Genomic DNA, 24,888 nt, shown 5'->3' with positions numbered 1-24,888 from the left:
ACGGTATAATGGAAGCGAGTTTACTTTGTAACGTAAAACAGCGCGGCTCGTGTACATTTAAAGTATGCTGGAATATTTGCTCCTAAGGATTCTCCCTGCGTTTTACGAATTAGGGTCAGCTTATCGAATAGTAATTTGTTATGTGTCGTGCTACTACTTTTTACAGCTCTTGTTCGTTTACACGTAGAATCTCATGACTATAAATTACTTGCTCTTAGCTGGTTTTAATATTTAGGAGATATGAACACTGTTGAGGTGAATCTATAGTCAAAATAGGTTCAGCTATCGAACTAAGTCCGCTTCAGGATCATGGATATAAAGCTCTAAGAAAAGAATTGTAATTTGGTATAAAAAGTTTCGTATTGGCTTAATTATTTCAAGTGCAAATATTGCAAGCGCTTCGCCTGTTAACTGTAATAAGGATTATATTGGTTTTTACCTCCCAGTATACATTGCGGCTTAGTCACTGCTACGTAGGAGAGCTCTGAAATCCTAAGTAAGATTTACAGGACTTTGGAGACTTACAATCCCTTTCTACCTTTCGGAAGCAACTAACCTGAGGTAAACCGACGAAGACAGCAGATTCCACTTGCAAGTGCACTTAGCTTAGAGGATTATTGCCTCTTACAGTGGCCGTGTGCAGGGTACGTATAATATGCAAGGAAAGAAACTCCTTAGGGTTTTCTTACAGCGTTATCGTCAGTTCCACAAGAATGTTGTCTGTTTAGCTGTTGAGCCACATTACATCTAGATAATAAAGCTACATATTGTATCGATACTAATCTTCGAAATTAGAGTTCCTTAAACACCACCTAATCGATCATTAACCCGCATCTGTTGCGACGTCAGTCTCATACTAAAATTATAGCAGGATTTTCTGCGATTGAAGTTCATCACGTAGTACCTTCTTCACACGGAAGAGCCCAAGTGCTTCCAACAATAAAACGACGATAGGAGTCTGCGTCCTCAACAACTCCGCTGAGGCTTTGACAGAATCCTTCAAGTCGAACTCGCAAGAGCATCGTAGAAGCCAGTTATCAGGGATCGATGTCGCCTTGGAATATCTTGTTTGCGTCAGAGGGCTGGAAGCTCGCCAGAGCCAGTGTGAACGAGCGGGAAGGGACTCGCTGGCTCCCAAGGACCGTGTAGCAGGGTGAGAAAACAGCTCAGCATGGTGGAGGTGGTGCGGTTCGCCAGCCGATCTGCGATCGTTTCGTTCCGGGCGAGGAAAGCTATCCCACTGTTTGGCAAATGAAGGACGAACACCCGGGAAATGCATCAGCCAGAACTGGTCTCCTCGCTCCCCCGTCTCTATGGGTCTCTCTCTCTTTTATGTTCCCCCGTGGCAGCCATCGTCATAAAGTCAGCCAGGCGAATGGGACGAGGTTTGCTGCTTCCCCGCCTCCACCCCGCTCGTCATCTCGCTTCTTTTTCTCGCTCGTCCCCCGCTCCCCCTGCCCTCGACAACCCCCTCGCGAGTGTTCCGCCCGTCTCTGGTTCCGTGGAGGCGCGCGTGCTCCTTCTGACACATCTCGTACGTCGCGAGACGCACAAAACGAGACCTACGGTTTACAGCTCAACCGGGAAACGGGAGAACGCGTATCGGAGGAAGGATGTTGGAAGGATTGCGAAGGGGTGTGAGGCTCCTGTTCTTCCTCTCTTTCCTCAGCCTTATGCTGCTTCCACCTGTACTGGGTTCACAGCCTCTGGTGGTGCAGAGGTCGTGTCTCGGGATCCAGTATTTCATTATCCTATTCACGAGGAGTTGGGGCCAGGGAGCCTAAACCAGGGGGTAGGTCAGGTCTGTCGAGACCCTTCGAGGATCTGAGAGAACCCTTAAGTCCATGAGATAAGTTACGCTGTAGCATATTAATTCACTGCCAACCCCTTGCAATACCAGTAGTGCCTCTCAGAAATACAATGACTTTGTAAACGTAGCAGGGATTCAAGTCCTTCTGGCCTCTGACAGTGAACGTTTTAGTGGCTGGTTACCTGATCGGGAATGACTCAGATACAGTACCAGTTCTTTGGAAGCCCAGAGTGACACTGTCCGAATGAGTGCTTGAGAGCCTTGTAGGGGATAGGAAAGTAGGTGTTGCCAAATAAGATACAGTCCTGAACCAAGTATCAGAGAACACACTTGGCAGCTTGCATACGCAAGGATATTGCACAGGCCGCCACTTCAGTGGGTCTCACGTAAGTCACCATATTTCCAAGAGGGTACTATACCCATCCACTTTTTAAGGTCGTCCGTCGCAGACTTGCTGACTCCCTTTTTAGTTCTTCCAACGAGTAGCTTCCTGGAGATGATTCATTGGCAGAAGGTAGTCTATTAGGTGTGATAGATATGTTTGCTTGAACGAAGGATTCAATATCATTATTTAAGTAGAAGTTTGTTTGAAATTGGGATGGTACTATATGCCACTTAATGACTATATTTAGGGTGTCTATCAGGTATACCTACCTAGCACGACAAAGACGTTTCACTCACTGTTTCAGGATTCGTGATCGATAATTGAAGTAACGCGAAGCTTGCAGCTAGCTAGCGGAATTGACGAAATGCTTGAGTCCGTCTTGGGACGACGTTAATCGGATTACCAGGGAGAAAAATAGTTACGACGGATTAAGCGTCTTCAATTCTCGACAGAACGTAATCGGATATCATATTATTAGATCGGTGTTCGACGAGGAGAGATGAGTAGGGAGGAGTGAACAGTGTGGCAGTGAATTTTCCGCCTTCAGCGTGTCACTTGTCGATGTTTAACAGAGATAGAATAATAATAAAGTATATTGGAACACGTTTTCAAAAATTTATGATGGAATAAATTAATATTAATACCATGTTAGTTCTGAGTTTGATTAAAGGTTGCTCTGGGCAATTAAAGTAACTGTTATTGTTTATCGCAAAACTCAAACAGGTTCAATTATACTGGGTGTCCAAACTGAAGCAGATCACTTATATAACTTCTCTTTTTTTAATAACACAAAAATGAAGAATATCATGGAAGAATACTTTTCATGTAGAATCATTTTGTTTAGTATTTTAGGTCTTCGTGTTATTAAAACAGAGGATATAGATGGTCTACTTCAGCTTGGACACCCAATATAACAAATCGGGATATTATTTATCAGAGCTGACATTTTTCAATTAATATTCCTTCATGAAGAAACACATTTGTAGGAGGTTTCAGCGATGGAAGAGCATGTAGAACAGTTCCAATGGCAACGTGTTAGCCTTGTTCACTCCTGTCTCCCAAGCCATATTTTACAGTCGTCGATATCAGCTCCGCGCCAGAAGAAAACCAAGGTCTCTTCCGCTTAATAACATTTAATTTACCGCGTAAATTTTATAATCGGCTGTTACACACGTTTTCGCATAAATCCCCGCGTTCCAGCGGCGTTCTCCTTTCACCGGTCTGCGTAAAACGGCGTCAGGGTTCCGAGGCGACCCTTCGTAGACTACATTATAGGAATTTTCCACCATTTCGTGCCGTCTGCGCGAATATTTTACGATCGATCGATTATCGAGGGACGAGGGAAGCAGCCTGTGATTGTATGTACGTGTGCGCGCGGCTCGTGCACAAAGGGCGAGAAGAAACGTCCAAGAGCCCTGTGTTACGTCAGGTCAGTGAAAAACCTTCAAAGAAGGTAATGGAAGGCAGACTAGCGTGACTTCTACTTAACGGGACATGGTTAAATATTAATAACGCGATCGATCATCCCTTCTTTTCCTTTTCTTCTGAAGTTCAGTCGACGTTGAAGCGACGATGGAGCGTGGGTGTAGGGTCAGTAGGTTCCCATATGGTCCAAGTAATTATACAGCCGATATTATCCCTTACTACAGCATATAATCTCCAGGAGACATAATTTCATAACTCATTAGCCTAGGCCTAAATAATTACACTGAAATGTGATTCAAACTTTTCTTACAAAAACTGACAAAAGTGTATCATCAGAGTCCTCTAACCTCAATTCGATCCGTTCTCCAGCACCCAGTGACTTGCCATCACCCGAGGAGCTTCAGTTCCAGCCACTCTCCTCTGGTATATCAAACCCGATCAACTCGCGTTCGCGCGTTCAGTCGCGATTTCAAACAAACGAATACAACCAGGTAGATGAACTGAGAAAACGTGAGCAACTAAGAGCAGACGAAGGATGAAAGCGTGGAAAAGCAGGGTGGTAGGGGTGGCTGGAAAGAGACCTGGGAACAGAGGAAATTCCTGAAGCCGTAGAGGTGAGGCTCTCAGGGGCTGGAGGGTGGGTTGCGGAGGGAAGCAACAGCTCGCCAAAGGGGCAACTTTCCGCGAGATGATCTTGTTTACGTACCGGGTATCGATTTACCGAGATCGAGGTACTCCCGCACAGAGGGGCTGAGGAATCCAGGCGGCACGACCGGTGCCTCGTTGGTCGGATTGTTTCTTTCATCCACGTCCTCGTAGTAGTAGTCCTCGTTGTCGCGGCTGTCCTCCTCTGCGTCCACGGGCTTCGCTCTCTTCGACACTTTGCTGCCTCCGAATTTCTCCTTGCCGCCGCTGGTGTCCCGCGCACCCTCTGAAACACGATCGATTGCCTTTTAGAACGCCAATTGAATGCCTTTTTAGGAGTTCCGAGCAGTGGAGACTCGGATAAGTGTCTAATGTCGTCTCCAACTTTCCTTCTTTCGACTCTCTATTGATGGAGGACATGTGAGATACTAGGTCTAGACATTGATTTCATGTTAGCGGGAAACTTTGGAATAGGTGAAACTTTAGAGTTAGTGGTGGGACTCTGAGGTGAGGATGATTGCTACTAGTCTATGTTCCTAAAAAGGAGTAAGTCCTGATAATGAAAACGAACCTTCCCAGTTGCTTGAATGTTAGGACAATCACAGTGACATGTTGTCAAAGTGGGCATCGGTAAGTTGCAATAAACCAAGCGGGTTAGTTGACGAACCTGTGATCCATCATCCAATTGTCTCGAGTCACTATGACTCATGAACTGTTCAACTAGCCTATCATTCACCATTGACTCTCTCAACCACGTGAACATTAATTACGCTTTAGCAATCAGACCACACTCCTATTGAGCGCTCAGAGTCGAACGTTCCTTGACTACATGTAACACATTAGAAGCAAGTCTGTGTAAGTTTCGTGTACACTATTGTACCTTAAATCCCAAAGTGTTGGTAACCCCAGCTCCTAACCGAACCCCGGAGATGGAATCGAGGTATCGGTATACTTTCCCAACAAACTGGAACTAGAAGCTAGTTTTACTGTTCCTGTCGTCCCGTCCAACATTTCCAGCGGAGCCCTGCAGACTTGACCCACTCAGCGTCGCCCAGGGGAAAGTTGGCTTCCATTCAGCCGGGGGTCGGCGGTGTCGAAGTTTCGTGTGGCACACGCTCGGACAGGAGAAAGAAGGGGGGAGGGTGCAAAGTTTTGCGGCGACGCAGCCGCGATTACGCGAACCGCAGGGTCGTAGCTGCTGCGTTATTCACGTCAGGATCCCATGTGCACGGTTACCGATCGAAGCCAGGCCACACTTTGTCGGCGCTAACGAATTCGGAAGTCAGTAGCTAATTAATTTCAGCTTTGCCTACCCCCGTCGCCGTTAAACATATCCGCTGTCGGACAGCCGACCGATTGCGTTCAAATATTCAAAATTCCGAGGTCGTTAGGGTTACCGTGTACACTGCGAGCTTAGGATCGAGCAGGAGAATGTGTTTGATGGATCGATACAAATCGAGTTACCGAAAGTCGAATAAAAATACGGAACTCCAGTTATTAAGTCAATGCTTAATCAAACAAATATAAGGAATACTTTTGCCAGGGAGCTACTGATTTGGTGGATGATGAGCTCAGTGGTGGGCGGTGATAAAGATTTACGAGTTGCCAATGGAGATAGATTGTGAAGAGAAGTTTATTTTCTAAACTTTGAACCAATCAGTAGAATATAGAGATATATGGGTGATCGAAATTACGGGTGTCCCAGTCTCGGGTCAGATCGGAACCCTGAAGTTTATAATATTCAGACAGTCAACAATTTCGGGTACCTGGCAGTTCGTAATATTGATGAATCTAGAAATTTCGGTTGCCTGATGGCTTGTAATATTAAGGCGTCCATAAATTTCGGCTGCAAGATGGTTTGTAATATTCAGGCATTCAAAAGATTGTGATTTTCAAGTACCTATATATTTCGGGCATTCAAGAGCTTGCAATATTCAAGTACTGAAATCCCAGGCACTCGAAAGATTGTAATTACTCAGGTACCCAAGAGTTTGTGTTATTCAGGTATCTCTAAATTTCGGGTACCTGGTGCCTTTTAATATTCGAGTATCCATAAATTTTAGGTCATCTCATAATATTCAGGTACCTATAAATTTTGGACTCCTAAAAAATTGAAATATTCAGGTACTCGAAAGTTTCTAATATTCTGGCACTCAGAGGCTTGTTATATTCAAAAATCCATATATCTCGAGTATTTAATACCGTCTAGTGTTCAGATACCCAAAGGCTCCTCTAATATTTAGAAATTCACAAATTTCAGGTACCTGATAACTTACAATACATAAACAGCCACAGATCTCGTGAACCTAAGTACTCGAAATTTACAAACGCCTCAGCCTCGCGAACTCTCTGATCCCATCCCAATCCCAGAAAAGATTCCAGCCTCTCGAAACCCGAAATTTCGTATACCCATGCACCCTAGTAAAACCGGATTTAATCGCAATCAGTTATGCTGTTAATCTCGGCCTGCATAATAAAGTGGCCATAAAAGTGAAAGACGCTGGTTTATAGTTTGTAAGTGTCCCATACGGTCGTGTTGTCCATACACGTTTTAATCCACCACGTTTAGACGCATAAAGTTCGGTCGGTCGATGAGCTGTTAATTAGCTTCCCCGTCACGGACGCACCGGGGTATCAAATAGGATGAACGCGGGATCGTATCCACCTTTCCTGCCGAAGTAACACGTACACGACAATGCGCGCAAACAATACACACCGAAGCCAGAATTTCTCGCGAACTAGACGGGCGTTGCGCACCCAGCTCACCTGCCACCGAAACCTGAAATATTCCGGGAACTGTTCACCCCCCTTGTACTCCAAGTGAATGCCAATAATATTCCCCGTCGAATCTCTGCACGTTGATACTGTTCTTCCGAGTGATTTGTCCATGGTTCGTGTTTTTTAACGAAATAGTGGATCTGTTGTTATTTTTCCTGGTTGTCTCTTATGGCAGGGTTAGGTGAGAGGTTTTGAGAAACATTCGACAGAATTATGAGTGTTAGACAAATTTATCGTTTGTTCAGTTGAGGTCCTTTTGATTGATTCAAATTTTTTAGTTTCTCTGCCTTCTTTTTTGGTCTATGTTTTGTTTGAGTTTGGTAAATGGAGACACTGGAGGTGTGATAATTTGAAGTCAACAAATGTTTGTGTATTTAGTACAGGTATTACAAGCATTTATGTTCCAAGTATGAGAGTAAATATTGCTACATCATAGATCTTCACAAAAATGGAGAGATACTAAGTTGCAACAATTATTTATTCAGTCATCAGTTAATAAGATTACTCATAATCAAAGTAACTCAAAAAATCTTAAAACTTCCAGGTTGGAAGTATATCCTCAAAAATGGATAAGAGAACGCGAGATCTTTTTACTGAAATCAAAATGTTACAGAAACAGAAACCTGGCTTCAGCCGCAGCAAATCAGTTGCAGTTTCCAAATTTATAACTCAAAATATCTCATTTCGGCGCACACAAAACTGTCAAAAAACACGCGTTTCATTTCCGTCCGGAGGTGTTCCCAGAGTAACCTGTGGAACACGTTGCTCGTTCCTTTGTTAATTAACGACCGTTTAATTACCTGGCCGAAATTGGACGTAGCCAGAGGGGAGAGAACGATGATTCGTAAATTGCCCAATTTTTCGAGCGCGCGCGCACGAGGTCTACCCTCCAACGCGGCGCTCTTGCTCCTCGAACAAATATCATAATAATTAGGTATTCGTAAATTGTCGATGGTTAATTAAATATTGGAGAAGTTTGAGCTGGAAGATCGATCGGATCGAACTACCTAGAATTTCCATTCCCATTTCCTTCTTTCTGGTTATTAGTAATTTTTTTTTTTTCGTTTCTCGAAATTTGTCGAACTCTGTCCTCGGGCGACATGCGATCGATCGCGCGGGAATTCGTTTGTTATTACACCCAACCGCGTTAATTTAGTTCCGTCCGGGCTAGCGCGATACTTTCGCCGTGGAAACGCACCGAATCATTGATAATTATTTGATATTCGCTCGGCTGCCGAATAATTACACCTGTTTGTTCGTGGCATTTAATACAGCAAGTGTTATTTGATTTCGCCTCTCTACTTACTCGCGCGTGTTTTATGAAATTTGGCCGACCATGTGTGAGAAAATTGCCCAGCACGATGTACAGTCGGCTTCATGCATTCATATCGAACCTGTGGCCGTAAAAAACGCTGGGTCACCTTATCGTGTCAGTAAAATATCAGTCTTGTTTGTTTCGAACAACAATTGAACGAGGAGATGATGTTGAAATTGAGCATTGGTGACACTGAAATGCGGTAAGACCTCGATAATCGACTGTCTGTGCTCAAATTAATTGATCAACCTCGTTAATTGACTATACGAGATAATAGAATAAGTCAATTAGCAATAAAATACCAGTCTAGGTCGCTTGGAGCAAAAACTAAAAGATGAAAGGATATTGAAATTGAGCATTGGTAACACTGAAATACACTAAGACCTCGTTAATTGACTCTCTATGCCCTTGTTAATAGATCAACATCGTTAATTGATCATACAAACTAATAAAATCAGTCAATTAGCAACAGAATACCAATCTTAGTCGTTTGAATAAAAAAAACGAAAGATTTGAGACTTCTTTGCTGTGACATCAACCTCCCCATCCATCATCGTTTATTTTAATCCGTTTATTCCTTAATAGTAAAATTCACACAGTTTTCTTCGCGAAACATTTCCCGTTTTCCTGCAAAAATTGGCTCTTTTTCCAAACTTCCCGATAGGTTATCGTTCCCCGTCCGTTCCCCATTCGTTTCACCCTCGTCATTATTTCCCTCGATTTTCCGCGTTTTCCCTGTGTTGTCCAGCGTACTCTCCAACAGACGAAACGAAAACCTCGCTCCCGCACGCTCGGAGAATTTCTTCGCGAACGGCTCTCTTCACCGCAACCTTTCCAGTCTCGTTTCCGAGGAGACCGACTTTTAGCGGAGTCAGCTTCGAATTTTAGCCCCGACGGAGCTTCGCTGCAGACGCGTACAATAAGTGTTTTAACCGGAGCACCGGCGGCGGTGGAAGAAGGGAAACGAAGTTGGAAGCGGCTCGTTCGAAGATGTTCGAGAAAACGTATTCGAGGAACTGTATTAAATTATATATTGGTCAAAGTTGGCGGGGGAATTTTAGTCGTGTAAAATTCAAATTAGAAATTGGTGGTGTTGCTGAGGGTCGCAGAATGTCGCGTAATATTCTTTTCGAGTATATGAGGACTTCGTTAGGTCTTAAACGATGCATATTTAATATTTCTTTGAACTGGAGGAGCGGTGGAACTCAATTTTCTACCTTCTTGAGGAGTATTTTGTTTCTGTTTATTCTTTTTTTATATGAGAAGAAGTAAGGTGGTCCTAGTACTGATTGCATAAAATTTAATTGAATATTGTACAATATTTCTTCGCTGAATTTCCTTTGTGGGTCTCACACTGTTGCTAGAGAAACTGGGCAAGTGAAAGAAGTCGGTATGTAGTCAGACGTAGCCCAGTTCATATGGTCACTCTGATGTTGTCAGCCTTGAGTAAGTAATATATGTCCAAACGTGGTCAGACATTGCACACTTTACGGTCATTATAATTGTTTAAATTAATGCTAACATTCACAGTCGTACTGTTAAGTTCGCAACCATTCTTAATTCTTCTTCTTGTTATTATAATTATTACTATTACTATTATGATTTTCGTCAACATGACAATATTATTAGTTTTCAATTAGTGATCCCTAATTGAAAAAAATTAGTTACAAGTTATAACAACTTCTTATTTTCCCCCACTATATCCAGGGAGGGAATTTATACGGCAACTCTAGTATCTAAATAAGTGAATAAGTGGAAATTGGAAACCAGTTTCTTTACTTTTAGTGTCAAAACATAAGGATTTTTAGATACTTCCTAGGTGATCCCTAATTAAAAAAAAAATTAGGTACAGCCTGTAAAAGCCGTCAAGCTCGCCCCTCGAATTCCTCAGCAAGCAGCCACAAACCTCCTCCAGCCCCCGGGACCCCAAAGATCCCCAAGACCCCAACTTTCCGCTCTTCAACGCGAGGTTCAGAAACCTTGACACGCGCAGCTCCCCAAAGCTCACAGAGAGAATCGACGAGAGATTCGTCGGCCACCCCAGAAGAGTGGGGGCTGCGATCGGGTGCGTAGAGCGCGCGTAGATCGCGAGTTTTCTCATCAAAGGCAAACTAATTACAGTGGTATCCTGTGGTGCAGCGACTCGCCCCTCCCTCGCGATCAGCGTTACGAATTTCCCGTTCACGATGAAATTTCAGTCCGAGCCGACGCGGGGCAGCGAGCTGGGATGGGTGGGTGGTTAGCGGAGGAGCTGGAAGGATGTACTGGTGCCGAATGGAAATACAGACGAAACGGAATGGACGTTGCTCCGGGGCTAAACAGCGCGAGGAGGACTGGCGATGGTTGGCGAGGTTTGGCGAGGGAGGGGGGGAAGGCGCAGGGTGCCGAAAGCTTCGTTAAATAATTAATCGATCCGCACTGGCCGACTGTCGAGGATTCCTTTCCATTCTCCCGCGGCCCCTACACAAACGTTGCGTTTTCTGAGGTTTCTCCCGGCGGTGCAGCCGTCGGATGAGATGAACAACCGGTTAAAAGGCAGATTCGCCGAGAATTGCGCGGGGGAGAAAAACGTCGACGATCCTTCCGGCGCGAGAACGTCAGAAGACTGACGTTGGTCTGTTCTTTAGCGAGGCAAAGCGGACTGGCTCAACCGGGGCAACGGTTAAGGGATTCCTCGGTTAGATTTTAATTTCCTGTATTGCGGTTTCCTGGATGCTTCTGTTTTCTAAGCTGCACAAGGGAAGCGTCAGGCATGGCTCGCGCCGATTTCAACGAAATTCGGCAGAGTGCTACGTCTACGTCTACAACAAACGTATCTGCAATTTTAGTTGTGAATATTAATCCACTTATGAGGAAATTAGGTGTAAGGTTTGTAAGAGCAGTGTAGTCGAGTATAGTCGTGTAGTAGAGGGAACCACTTATAATAGCAGCTGTTGTGCAGTGATAAACGTGGCTGAGTACAAATTTTTTGCACCGAGTTCGATCCCATCGCGAGAATATTTTTTTTTGTTCTGGGTTTTTTTTTAAACTGATTATGCTAAAATTGTAGTAATGTAGATTATATTGTGCATCTGTATAGAATTATTTATTGACTTCTAATTGAAAAGAATTCTATGCAAAGTATCAGTATACGCGCAAATAGCGACATCAGAATGATTTTTTTTTAAATTTTGATTTTTTAAAAATCAAAATTGTAGAATTTATTGAAGAAATTCTTCAAACGTACATTTCAAATTATTTAAATAATAAGAAAGGAATCATTTAACGCATCACATTATTTTAAAAATAATAGGTTATATTAGTAGATTAACTATTATGATAGTTCATCGAAAAGTATTTTGTTCGCTAAAACACTCAGAAGGTCTCGAAAACACCAGCTTCTTCCTCTTCGTCAGCAGAAAAAGTTCGCAAGTCACAATGAGCGATAACAATGAATGGCCACCTTCCAAGGGGGTATAGCGAATTTTACGCGCGGCGCTTCTCACGCGATCCCAAATTTCATAGAAACAGTATAGCCGAATTATAATCAAGACCTGCAGCGCTCCTTGCGCACAGTTCCGAATACAGATAAAACGTAGCGAGATTCTCGCGGAAAATAAAGAGAAGCGTCGAGAGGGGCAATGAGTGATAACGACGAACGATGGCGGGGAGGAAACGGAGGGACGCGTTGACGGGCAATTTCACTTCTTTCAGCTTTTTCTCTCCATTCCAGCAACGAGGCGCACCCTTTTCACTAAGAAAATCATAATTAAAATGTAGCGAGCAGCGAGTCGCCGTGAAACGATTTTCTCAAAGATCGGTGGAAAGAGCGTCCACTGGGGGCGATTTCGTGCAGTCGGCGGTGAACCGGAAATGAATGGGCGGAGGGTCGGGGAGATGGATTCTGGTGACCTTCGATTAAGCTTATAACCACTTAATTTACGGTTCGTCATAACTATTGCGTTCGGGAATCTGACGTTAATGAATTCCAAATTTGGGCCCATTAATTCCAGCGAAATACGCGACTGGGGCGATATTAACCCGCCCCCGCCACGAATGTATCGTGAATAACGCAGTAGGCACGTTCCGCGGTTTCCGCTCATTATGCGGGGGCTGGGCTGTTACAATATTTTCATTCTTCGTAACCGTACCATATTAACGTTCCGCGAAATTAATCATTCTATTTAAAAGTCGACTTTCGGGTCTGCGGAAGCGGGCTTCGCGCGAGAAAGTCGACCAGTGCCAGTGTTTGCGCTTGATTTTTACTCGAACGCATGAGAAAAGTACACACACGTTTCCGTGAAACAGTTAATAATAGCTTCGGTGAAGGTAGTTGGAGGATAACTGTGAAGTTGGTTAAATGGGTAGAGGTGGAATAAAATATGTTGAAAAAATTCGAGTGATATGGTGGGAAGCTGATAAATGCTGATTGGACCTCGTTAATTGAACACCCTCGTTGTTTGATCATGCGAGACGGTAGACCAAATCAATTAGCAGATTGTGTGTGCCTAATTTTGTAGTGATAAAGTTTGAAATTGAGCGCTGGTACCAGTGAAATGCTATAAGGCATCGAAAATTCATTTCCCTCGTTATTTGATCATACAACCTAGTAGCTTAAATCAATTAGCAAATTATATAACCTACTTCTGTAATGATAAATATCAAAATTAAACTCTGGTATCACTGAAATGCAAAAAAGGCCTCGTTAGTTGTCGACCTGTACCCTCCTTAATTGATCGTTACTCAAGATATATTATTCATTTATATTATCGTTTAAGAAATGTTTCTACAATTTTGCAGTGCTCCAATTTTCATATATCATGGTTTGAAGGAGCAGTTGTTCATTTTTAATTACAAAAAGCTTCTTTCGACATAACCTCACATAAAACGCGCCACTGCGCGCGCACCTGAATCACCGAATTTTTTACAACAGCCTCCTTTTCTCCCTCGATTGCCTCACAGAATGGCACTTATTTACCGCGTGTCTATTTACACTCTGGTGTCTCCGTCATTCCTGGTGAAATTAAGCCACGTCGAGGAGGGGCGTCGCGGCGGGGCTAAAACGACGTTCGCCAGTTATGCGATTCGCGTCTCGCGAACGCTCGAGTTGCGCATATTTTGTAAAACATCATAAAGACCGTCGTGTATCTCTCTAACCCCTCGACCTGTCCCACCCCAACAGCGCTGGGGCAGCAGTTCTTCTTGCTCGCTCGCTGGCATCATGGGAACAAGCAAAACGACAGGCGAAAGAAAAAGAGTCGCGTAGCTATTTCCTGCGTTTCGCGACGCGCAAATATCCCAGGGAAACGGTACTTTAATATCGCTTGGTACCGCATGAAAATTCGTCGTATAGGAGCTGGGCGAGGAGGGCTGGCTAGGGGAGGGTAAGTTCTGTCGATGGGAGAAGGACGACGCGAAGAAGAGGGAGCCGCTTGGGGTAGCTGGAGGGCATGGAAAAAAGAGCAGAAAAATGGGAAAACTTGCGACAAGCTCGCCGTGGGAAACTGACCACTGTCGCTGCGTTTCGCGTTCGATATATAAATACGATTTTGCTAATACGTGTTTATCCGACCGACGTCACGATTATGCACGTTTCTACTACGCGCGCGTGGAAGGAGTACAGTGACCAAGGGGTGGATTTCTTCCACCATGGACATGGGAATGTTTATGATTCCGATGAAACAGTTGTCGATACGACAAGAAGAGGAATCGTTCGTACAATTTGTAATTTAAATAGGGTTAGGGGGTGGGAACCATCGGAGGTAAACAATGCCGCATGGGTTGCTGAATTTTTTCTGCGAACTTGGGTCTGCACAATACATATACAGGCGAAGGAGTGTTTCGTTGTTTGGTGGAAGAAATGAATTTTTTATAATAATTCTTGTTCGTGGTGTGGAAGGGTGTTTAAGGTTGGAATGTTCTATTCTAATGGCTAGCTGTTTTATTTAGCTTTTTATCGAATTTAATTTGTACCTAGGAAATGCTAGACATTTATCTTGAAACAATTAATTTGAATATACAAAGGAGTGGAGTACTTTCATATTTTTTTTTCTTCTGCTGTGGGTAAGGGACTCTATTATGTCTTATATTGAAAGATTCATGAGAGTGAGTGTATCTATACAGCGTTGTACCCATTTTATCAGTAGGTTACAGCGAAACTTAAATTTAAATTTAAAAATAAGTAGAGTGAGTATATCAACGATATTCTAATTCTACGATTTCTGGAACTTCTGATAAGCGTGCTCGTATTTCCAAAGGAAAGTAGTTTGAAGTTACATTCTTTTTGAATGTCCAAGCTCTGACCTCTTTACTACGATTCCCTTTTTGTAAGTTTGATCCGCGGAACCGCAAATAAATCTTGACGTCTGACCTGAACTGCTCCTCTGGCTTCTGGAGCAAATACTTTATACTTTTCATTGGAAAATCGTATTCTGACAGTCTCAATCCTAATTCGTTTTTTAGTATTAAAATATTTTTAAATATTTGTTAAATTATAAGAAAAATAAGGGAGGGAAATGCCGATAGCATTTGCCAGTCTTTACCCCGCGATAACTTGTTTCATAAAAAATATACTAAATATTTAGAGACAGTTAACTCGAAGCCGAAAATTGGGAGAATGTAAAAATTTCATACTTCAATTCACCAGCTTCTGCTGTCATCGCTTTTACTGCATATGCCTGGAAACACGAAATTTTCGTATTTCCAGCTTATTTTCTGAAATGGATCACAATCAGTGGTAGACTCGGTTGAATAATTTGAAAGAACTGCAAAGCAAAGCGCACTAAAAACACAAACCATAGTCGTTTAGCGGTAATCAAATTTTGCAAATGAAAATGAAACCTTCGATCAAACATTTCGATCAAATATCAGAAATGTACAAAATTCTTATTGGCATACTCAAAATGAAAAATACGAAGTTTCTATGAAAAAGGGAAAAATGAATTTCGCGTACAGCTGCCCTGCAGTCGTACACGAAAACGAATATCGGCTTCTCGTTTGCTTAAGCTTGTTTCGGTTCGTTTTTAATAAACTTGTCGATTTCCAACACGGGTGGAGATTTCATTATCTAACAGAGTAAAAAGAGCGCAGACGAAATTCTACCAGATTTTTAATCAAACGGCGTTCGTCCCAGCTATTGTGCCAGTCCATGTGTAAAAATTTCACGATCATGCGCAAATCGAACGCGAAATCTTTCTGGATTACCTTAAAAACGGCGTAACATTCGAAATGGGATTTCTCGATTAGTGCGACGCCACTGTTGGCGTTAAAATTTCTCGATCAACGTTACGAGTTTTCAAACAGGAATATGTGTTGAAATTTCATAAAAGAGATCAGTGATTTTACAAAATTTGAATTAAGAGACCAAATGTACTTCGTTTAAAAATAAAATAAAAAGTTTTGTTTAAGTACAGCTGTTAGCTATAAAAATGTTGACCCATGAGACGTGGTTTGTTTTTTAATATTTAAAAACGAATTTGTTAGTGAATATGGTGAATATTCACGGAATATTTTACCCATTGTTTAATATTCATATTTACATTTTTATGACGCTGCTAATGTTGGCAAAACACCTCGTCGCGGTTAGAATAATCGCGTTTCCTCGGGAGCAAGTATACGACTAACTGTCGCGCGTGTGGAGATAACTTAGCAGCTGGTTAGGGGACGAATGGGAGGTCGTGACGTCTGGAAGACGAGCGGCCGGTGCAAATTTTGATGAAAATGAGAATACCGCGCGCAGTTATACTGCGAGCACTTCATTTGTGGTTTCCATGGAAATGAAACGAGTCTACGCGCGAAAAGTGGGAAAGAGCGAGGCTGTGTGCCGCGAGGGGAGTTTGAGTCGAGGGGAGGGAGTTGGAATAAGCCATATGACGTGGAAATCAATAAGACAGAGTTTGGAAAATAAAAAGAAAAAATGAACGGCATCGCGATTCACGTCTGGCGAAAACACCGGGATGAAAATAAACGAAACGAAGTTGGAGCTGATTTACATTGACAGGGACGAGTGGTATCGCCAGTGGATCGCGCGTCAACTTCCTTCTTCCGTTACGTAGGAATCTTTCTCTGTCGACCATTTTCTATTCTGGTTGGTCTGAAACCACTGCTCTGATTGACAGTTGAAGAGTGAAGCAAAAGCACTAAAAAATTATGAAAACTTCAAGAATATTTTAACCTAAACAGAGCGTAGCATAAACCTAGCCAGGTCTTAACCTGAACCTAGCAAGGGCCTATCACGAACCTAACCACAGGGTCTAACACAGGGTCCAACATAAACCTAGCCTGGACCTAACATAAGCCTGGCCAGGTCGTATCATAACCCTAGCAGGACCTAATGTAGACCTAGCAATAGCCCAGCGTAAACCTTGCAAAGACCCTACGTAAACCGAACTAGGAACCAGCATGAACCTAGCCTGGGCATAACCCAGACATAACCAAGACTTACCATAAACTTAGCCAGGACCTAGCATAAACCAGTTTGCATTTCCACATTTTGCTTTTTGTCACTTACACTGAGAAGTGGAAAATAAAAAACTGTGCGAAAGTGAGAAGCATTTTAAACAAGGTTTATTTAAAATTTAAATCATTGTGCGTAGATAACCAACTATTTCAAATGATAACAAGCTTATTTTCCATGGACGAATTTAGCCAAACCTTATAATAATCCTAATGCAGTCTCCTTCATTAGTGCTTTATTGATTTTCCACGAGAGTTACGTCATTCAAATAATAGACAATGAATTATCCAAATCAACCACACTGCTGCATGCAAAGGAATCATTGTGAAAGCACCAGGCAATTGCTTCACGCCTCTGTCATTTATAAAGAGAACGTGTTAATCATCAAGAATCACACTTTCGATGCTTCCGTGATTCATTGATTTTCCTCGAGTTGCTTCGAAGGTTCACGCTCGTTTTCACCTTTGACGACAGCCCAACAAACGCCTTAGCATGCGAGCCATGCTTTAGAAAGGTGATGCATAAGCATAGAGCGCCTTTAAAATACACGCTGGGTGTGCGTGGCGACCATCAGACTCGCCTAACACCTTAATGCTTCTTATAGCAAAACTCGACGATTATCGATTGAGTTTCCTTGCACACTGCCGAGGAAATTCTCGCTCTGTTTACTTCTCTTAGCCTTCGTAAATGGAGAGCGATTTCAGATATGTTTCTTGGGAATATCTGATTGGAGGCTTTAATTAGCAAAACACTGGGATTTTTTGGCCTTCAGAACTGGTTCCTTTTTCAGCCAGTAGCTCGCAGATCAAAGTACCAACATCTTGGGCCTTCTGTACAGATTTATGCAGTATACTTGCTCCATCCCCCAACCTCCATTTACGTTTGCACAGCGGGCTACATGTTTGCTACATTACTTTTATCTGTTATTCCTCGAAGCACAGTAGGTATGGCTAGCAGAAGACCGTCGTTTCGCTTTATATCCCGGGACTGAAACCCAGCAGCAGAGCCAATGCGCAATATTCATGACAGACAGATGGCTGGCAATAATAACCGAAGCCGTAGCTGGGAGCACAGGCGACCGGTTCCCACGGAAAAGCGATAAGGTGTCAGCCGTGGAAAAGAGCGCGGCTTCTTGCGAGACCTTTGCAAAGAACAACGGGGGTGACGACAGGGAGCGCGTCGGATTTCGCGGAGCACGCGTGACAGCCGTTTTTACGTCCCTGAGTCAGTTGGCGAATGAAATTTCGCACAAAAACAACGCGAGACGAGCTTTTCACGTGAACTCATTCTGTTTGCCCGTTGCAAATACACGGCCCGACGTATCCGTTTGACTGTGCAGACTCTCCTCGATTCGCAGACCTTTTAATCTTAAGGCCACTCCGCTTTTCATCTTCCCCCGTTTCCCTTTGCGCCAGCTTCCTCGCTGAACCTTTCGATCCCTCGAACGGTTTCGGCTGAAACATTAATAGAGACTCATCGAACTGGTATTCCACCATTTTTCGAGAAATTGAGTCCCTTGGCTTGGTTTGCTAACTTGTGTAAAGTGTTGTAGGAAGGATTCAATGTAGGTTCCCTGACTTGGGCTTTTCACAGAGTGAATGAAATGTGAAGCTGTTGAGACTTTTTTTCCAGATCTCGAGACTTTTAAGAGTAAGTGTCTTAATTTGTCGCTCATCTTGAAACCCTAGCTATAGAATAGGTAGAAACCCAGATAGACCTACTTTCATTGCTAACAATATTGGAATCTACTTTAAGTAGTTCGGCACTGACTATTGTCTTCCTTTTCAACCATCTGCAATAAGTACTCACCGACAGACAATATCTGTATTCGAGATGAATCCTTCATGCTGCCAATTGTGTAGGACCAGGTTCTATATATATGTGATCCCAGTAAGCACTACTTTTGAATAGAGTGTTTAATTAGCAGAGGCAAATAGCTGCTGTGCCTAGCCTTCAAGAAGGCAAGGTTAGGTTTTACGCAACAGGTACACGTCGAATTATTGACCAGTCGGTTTGACACGAACCAAGGACTGAATGCGTGAGTGTGCGAAGTGCACGCACGTGTGCACTAACCTCACACAGAATTCAGGCGGTCTTCCTCGACCCACGAGTTGGAGGGAGCCAGTGTGTACACAGCGCGGAATCAAATGTAGCCGCAATGATGGCGATGTGTATTCTCATTTCCAGCGTATTCCCACATTCTGCTTGCACAGGAGTGCATTAATGCATGCAAAGGATTCCGTTGAGCCCGGCTACAGTCTAATTTCGCGGTGTCCTTTATCCTGCGCACCCCTATCCCGCCTTCATGCTAACAGGACGCTCTATCATCGGAAATAGAGATGTTCACGCGGAATTTATGGAATTCATGGCGATAATCGACCACAAAATTTACTGCGTCCGTCATCGACTAGTTTTGATGTACATTCTTAGGAATATATCCACTCGAAAACCACAGGGGACCTCGATGATACTTTGTGGACACGTGTGGAGGACGCATACGTGGGAATACAGCGTAGCCTTAACACAGGTTTGATGACACCCTAATGTTTTCTTGAAAGCAGCGTTATCAAATCGAGGCAATAATGGGAGAACGTAAGATGCAGTGATGGACGTCATGAGTGAGCTGAAGATGAATGACAGAAAGGTGCCTAGTTTGTTTTAGTTAGAGTCTTCAGTTGGTCCTAGTTGGAGTCTCGGACTTGTTCCTCTTAGGGTCTCTGGTTGATCCTAATTAAGGCCCTTAGTTGATCCTGGTTAGGATTTCTAATTGGCTCTGGTTAATAACTCTATTGGTTCTAGATCTGGTTAGTCCTAGATAGGGTCTCCAGCTGGTCTTAATTATGGTCCCTCGTTGGTCCCACTTACGGTTCTTAGTTGGTTCTAGTTAGGGTCCCTAGTTAGACGTAATATGTGCAATCTAAATTACTTAACAGAATATAACTAGAAGATTCCTACCAACAAGGTTCATTGAGAACCATATCTACAGTCCGAGTATCTAGCTCGGCAAATTGATTTCATAGTATTTTTATTGAGTAGTATTCTCTTTCGAATCTCCCTTATATTGAAAGGTAGATCACGATGGAAAACATTATCCTGGCTTAACGGTTCAAAGCAACATTCTTCTGTTCACCACGTATGATCACATCTGTGAGATGATTCGCAGGCAGTGGGTAAAGGGGAGGGGCACAGGATGGTGAGGAGACGTTTCGCTTTGCAAGCAACCTCTGTTCTTCTTTTCCTTATTCCGTCTCGTTGCGTTTGAGGGACGATAACTTATTTATTTCGGAATGATAAATCGCGCGGAGCATGGGTGGTACAAAGGAACGTTGGAGACAGTAAAATGCGACATTGGCAAATATTTACATAGACCGACAGACATGGGAAAAATGAAATGAGAGCATAAGTGTGCTGCGGCAGGATTCCTTAAAATGGAACAGTGATAGCACTATCACGAGATATACACGTGTCTCCTACTTGGAGAACAGTTACGTTAGCCTTAGGTAGCCTAACTAGCCTTACGTTGCAAGAACGTCAGTGAGCAACGAGCCTATATCGAGGAAATATAGTATACTTCTGTCATGTTTGTCTATCATATGGGAATGAATTCTGTTTTCCAATAAAGATTTATTAACACGATTCACATACTAAAGAGTCATTATCAGAGTTTCGAAATTCCTAACAGCTCTCTGAAGAGTAGTCAAAATTCGATTAAGCCACTCGGTCCATCGTGAACAAAGAATATCACGAACCGAACGAGCGTGATATAGAAGTCAGACGGGGTGAAAAAGGCAAAGGAATTGAATGGACAAATTCGTTTCCGCGTGGCGCAAAATTACGGAGGTCCGATTACGAGCACAAAAGACAGGGGATATTAACGATTATAAGGTTATTTTAATATATGTCGCGAAATTAATGCTCGATTTAAACAAAAGGCATAAAACTCGGCCGACGAATGCCCTGCCCCTCAGCTCCGCGCATCGGCCAAACAAAAGAAAATAATTTTGGAATTTCGCTTCATAATACAGGCTGTACAACTTGACACGAGCAGCCATAAGTAGCGTCGCTCCCTCGTTTGCGAACACGAATTTATTTCTGCATTGTGGGGATCCACGAGTGTGTTCGGTTTCATTGAATCGAACGATACAAAAGACCGCCAACGTGTACTGCTCCCGACCCCCTCCTCTTCCCCCCACCACTCCCACTCTCCCCCTGTGTTTGAAATTTACGCAAATCGCGTATTAAAACCGCAAAATTGCTTGTCAAATTGTACCGATACGACAAAGGCGAAAAACGGACGGTTTTATTTTTCGCGCTCTCGGAAGTTACAGAAACGACTGATCGGACAGCGTGTTAGCCACGCTCTGTTGGCTTGTTAAACGGCAGTTCAATGTTCCCATTCGCTGTAGGTCGCGCACTTCGGTTAGACAAAAGAAGCGGATGTTTAATGGAAAATTGTTTAAATAAGGAGTGTCGATTATTTCGGTGCAGTATTTATAGAGACGGTAACTTATTGAAACGGACAATTATGGGAGCAGTCATTTATAGAAAATGATTTATAAGGGTTGTGATTTGTAGAAATATTCATTTATAGAGTCTGGTACTTAGACTGTCTCAATAGACAGTTACTGTTACATTCTTTAGCAGATTAAGGTATATGTTTCAATAGATGTCTATGTCCTGATACTTGGACATTAACGCTAATTTTGTTTAATTTTAAGTATTAAATTCTAATGCATCTAATAAGAAGCAGACATGACATTAGAAAATAGTACAATTTGGAAATTCGTTTTATCATGAGGTACAGTAAATGTCCCAATATATGAGCGTTTCAAATGTCAAGTGTCCCGAAAAATCGTAAATCTAAAAATGCATCTCCTGACACGTGAATTGCGTCGCAGTAGCTGAACCATTCACGTGTCGAAACATGTATTTTTAGGTTGCGAACTTATTGAGATATTTGACATCTTGAATGCCCATGTATTGGGACACTTGCCTTACAATTATGATAATGCTACTTTAAGATGTTTTCACCGCGTTCTGAATATATGCTAATTTTATTTAATTTGAATCTTGAACTCTAGTTTATTTACAGACAAAAAGTGGCATCATGAAATAGTGTACTAGCTACTGATTCGCCATAATTTAAGTATCAAAGCATGCATTTTTAAATTGTACGCATACTAGAACATTTGACTCCTTAAGCGTTTGTGTATTGACTCCTTCACACCAACTTCAAATTAAATTCTAAATTTTTGCATGAAAATATAAATCCATAAAAAAAAACTTCGACACAGATAATAAAGCAAAATCTAGTTGCCCATTTTTCTTTTCAATTTTTCAAATCCTTATCGTAAAACATTCCCCAAAAAGGGAAAAGAATATGAACTCGCGTTTTCCCTCGGTGGAAATTCTTGCTGGGACATTATTTAATCGACAAACCAGCCTGGGAGAGCGCACGATTTATACGTTTGACCGTCGAATCGCGTATAAAAAAAAGAGAAAAAAATGCATTGGCAGAAGATCCGTCAGCCCGCTTGTATTTCGTTTACAGTTTTTATTTTTATCGATGCTCCGTTCTCTCCAAACTCTCCTCCCGATTTCTATATATCACGCTGGGAACATTGTTTAACACTATTGTTTGTTTCGATATCGTATATCGTAGTGCTGCACCCATAAAAGCGAAACGCCGCCGCGCTGGCGGTAATTCGTGAAAAAACATTACAAAATGCCCGTGCAAATATCGCGAAACGTGCAAATGTCGTCACGAGGCTCTTTTACGACCGCGGCACCGTGTCGCGAGAAAAATATGATTAGCGGAAACGACGCGCGATGCCAAGACGCGATACGATAATTCAATAATTTAGCAAAATTATCATGTTGCGCTGGGTGTTTTTCAAACATTAATTTTCCTCCCATTTTTCTTCCCCTTTTTTAAAAAAGGAACTTATCTCTGAGATTTCTCGTTGTTTGTCAAAGGTGAGAGCGAGAGGAGTTATAGATGTTTCCAAGAATGAGAGAAAGTAGAAATGCAAATCATTAATCTTTCTTAACCGAACACAGGAGTAGACATCTAAAGTGACAGGCCTATCATTTAGAACGAATAGCGAATGAAAGAATAGTAAAAAAAGATTTCGGTACTTTCGTAGGACCTGACGACTCTTAGATATTTCTGATACGAAAGACAGCTTGCTGGAAACTACTCTAGGCATCCGAGCAATTTCCACCTCGTCTCCTTCCTGTGATTGCTAACTATCATCGCAATTTCTCCGAAAACCTTTGGGAGAAGCATCGAGTCCCGTCTAGTCGACTGTTAAGGCTGCTCTCTCGACCGATTTACAGGTCGGTACACGAGCAAAAGATGGATGAGCCGGTTTATAGACAGAATCGTGCCACGCGAGGCTGAGGCTTACGTAAACGTCTCCGCTTTACGTAATCCTTGTCCAGGATGGAGGTAGAGGAGCACACATACGACACCGAGAGATCTCCTCATCGCTTTGTAAGCGACGGAGCGTCACAGAGCTCGTCGATTCCCGGTATGAACGATTAGATCATTCTTTCCCTTGAGTATCACTCAGAATGTCCATCGTTCAAATTGCGCTAACTGAGGCAGACTAATTAGAGGAGTTCAGGCTTATTTATGTGTTTTGAAGTGAGTACTACAGTGATACCTTATGGGGCGTTTAGACTAGGCGAATGAATGCTCGTTCTTGTCCTGCCTTCAGCAATATTGTAGGCTGGCAATATTCCTAGGCTAGACCTAACTTACACCTAGTCTAGGTCTAACTCACAATCAGTTTTAGCCTAGACTTAACTCAGACCTAGCCTAGACCTTACTTCAGCCTAAAATCGTCATAGTGTAATCCCATTACTAATATAAATACTGTATTTAATTACCATGCCTGACATAGCTCAAACCTAGTCTGGATGTAGCCTAGACCTATCTCAGATCTATCTTGGACTTGATTCAGACTTAACCTAGACCTGTCCCGGGCCTAGATTGTACCTAACTCTAAACTAACTGAGCTATCTCAGTCTTACTCCATACTTTGTCAACAAATCGCCATAGTTTAATCCCACCACAAATATAACAGTTTCTATAGCAGCAGCAGCGAGTGGAAGGATGAAGTGAAACAAGTAATGCGTCAGATCCCGATAGTTGCAGACAAGCAACGTGTCACGGTCGATTCTCGTCGTCGTTGGGTCAGTTTCGGTGTTCTCTCGATGTCTTCCGAGAATGACGGGGGACGGCGACGACAGCGACGACGTCGTGGCTCCCTTTGGGAGTAACCGAGGCAACACGCCGTGGCATAGGAAAACAGTAATCACTGAGTAACTCGCAGGAAGGCAAGGAGGACTCGAGAGAAGGTGTTGGATCGAGTTGGTTGTACTGTAATACAGGCCGCAATGCATACAAATGTCATTTCCACCTCTCGAGGACTCTCTTCCTTTTCTCACCTACTCCTTCCTTCCTTCCTTCCTTCCTTCCTTCCGTGAGTCGGGTGTTTCGAAGCCACCTGGCCTATATACATACAGGGTGTTTCGGTAACTTCATTAGAAGAAGTTCTACGCGAATGTATTCATGATATCCTCTCTGAATACGTTCACTGTCTTATTCACCCAGCTGAGTATTTCTAACTGTCGTCAGTGAATTCCGGGAAATATTGGAGGACTGATAAACAAGATTTATTAGCGTCGAAGGGATGCTGAAATTAATTTCCTTCGCGTCGAGTAACTGTACAAGTTTGTGCTTTTGAACTGTGTTTGGTATGCTCCTTTTGTTCTTTTCCTTTGTGATTGGTTTGATAGAGGAAGTAACTTAGCGTATCAGGTATTGTCCTTTTCTTCTCTTAGATAAGTGGTCGAATATTTCGTTTTTACGTCGAAAATTCAAAATAATAGAAAAAGAAGATTTAATCCAGGTCTAACCTCGACCTAACCCGGACCTAACCCTTGTCTATCTTGGACTCAACTCAGGCCTAATATAGATCTAACACAAGTCTAATCTATTGATGTATTTTCACACTAAAAGAAGCTAGAAATTAGGTATCTTAAGTTCCAACTCATTATACTTGAAGTACAACTTATTTAATTTACAA

At 42.7% G+C, this 24,888-nt stretch overlaps 2 protein-coding genes across 2 annotated transcripts in view; one reads left to right on the top strand and one right to left on the bottom strand.

Moving 5' to 3' along the window:
* The window catches only part of Qin (tudor domain-containing protein qin), a 227,942-nt gene that overhangs the window by 152,981 nt on the left and 50,073 nt on the right, over positions 1-24,888 (top strand). The gene's annotated exons all lie outside the window — the stretch shown is intronic.
* The window catches only part of LOC143181624 (uncharacterized), a 71,152-nt gene that overhangs the window by 6,541 nt on the left and 39,723 nt on the right, over positions 1-24,888 (bottom strand). Inside the window, exon 2 of the mRNA XM_076382144.1 lies at positions 4,327-4,551. Within this exon, the coding sequence (XP_076238259.1) occupies positions 4,327-4,551 (225 nt within the window). The remainder of the gene's footprint in view (positions 1-4,326; positions 4,552-24,888) is intronic.

The sequence above is a fragment of the Calliopsis andreniformis genome, chromosome 7 (assembly GCF_051401765.1).
Source record: "Calliopsis andreniformis isolate RMS-2024a chromosome 7, iyCalAndr_principal, whole genome shotgun sequence".
Classification (NCBI taxonomy): Eukaryota; Metazoa; Arthropoda; class Insecta; order Hymenoptera; family Andrenidae; genus Calliopsis; species Calliopsis andreniformis.
The sequence above is the reverse complement of the archived record's forward strand: the minus strand, read 5'-3'. Positions and strand labels throughout refer to the sequence as shown.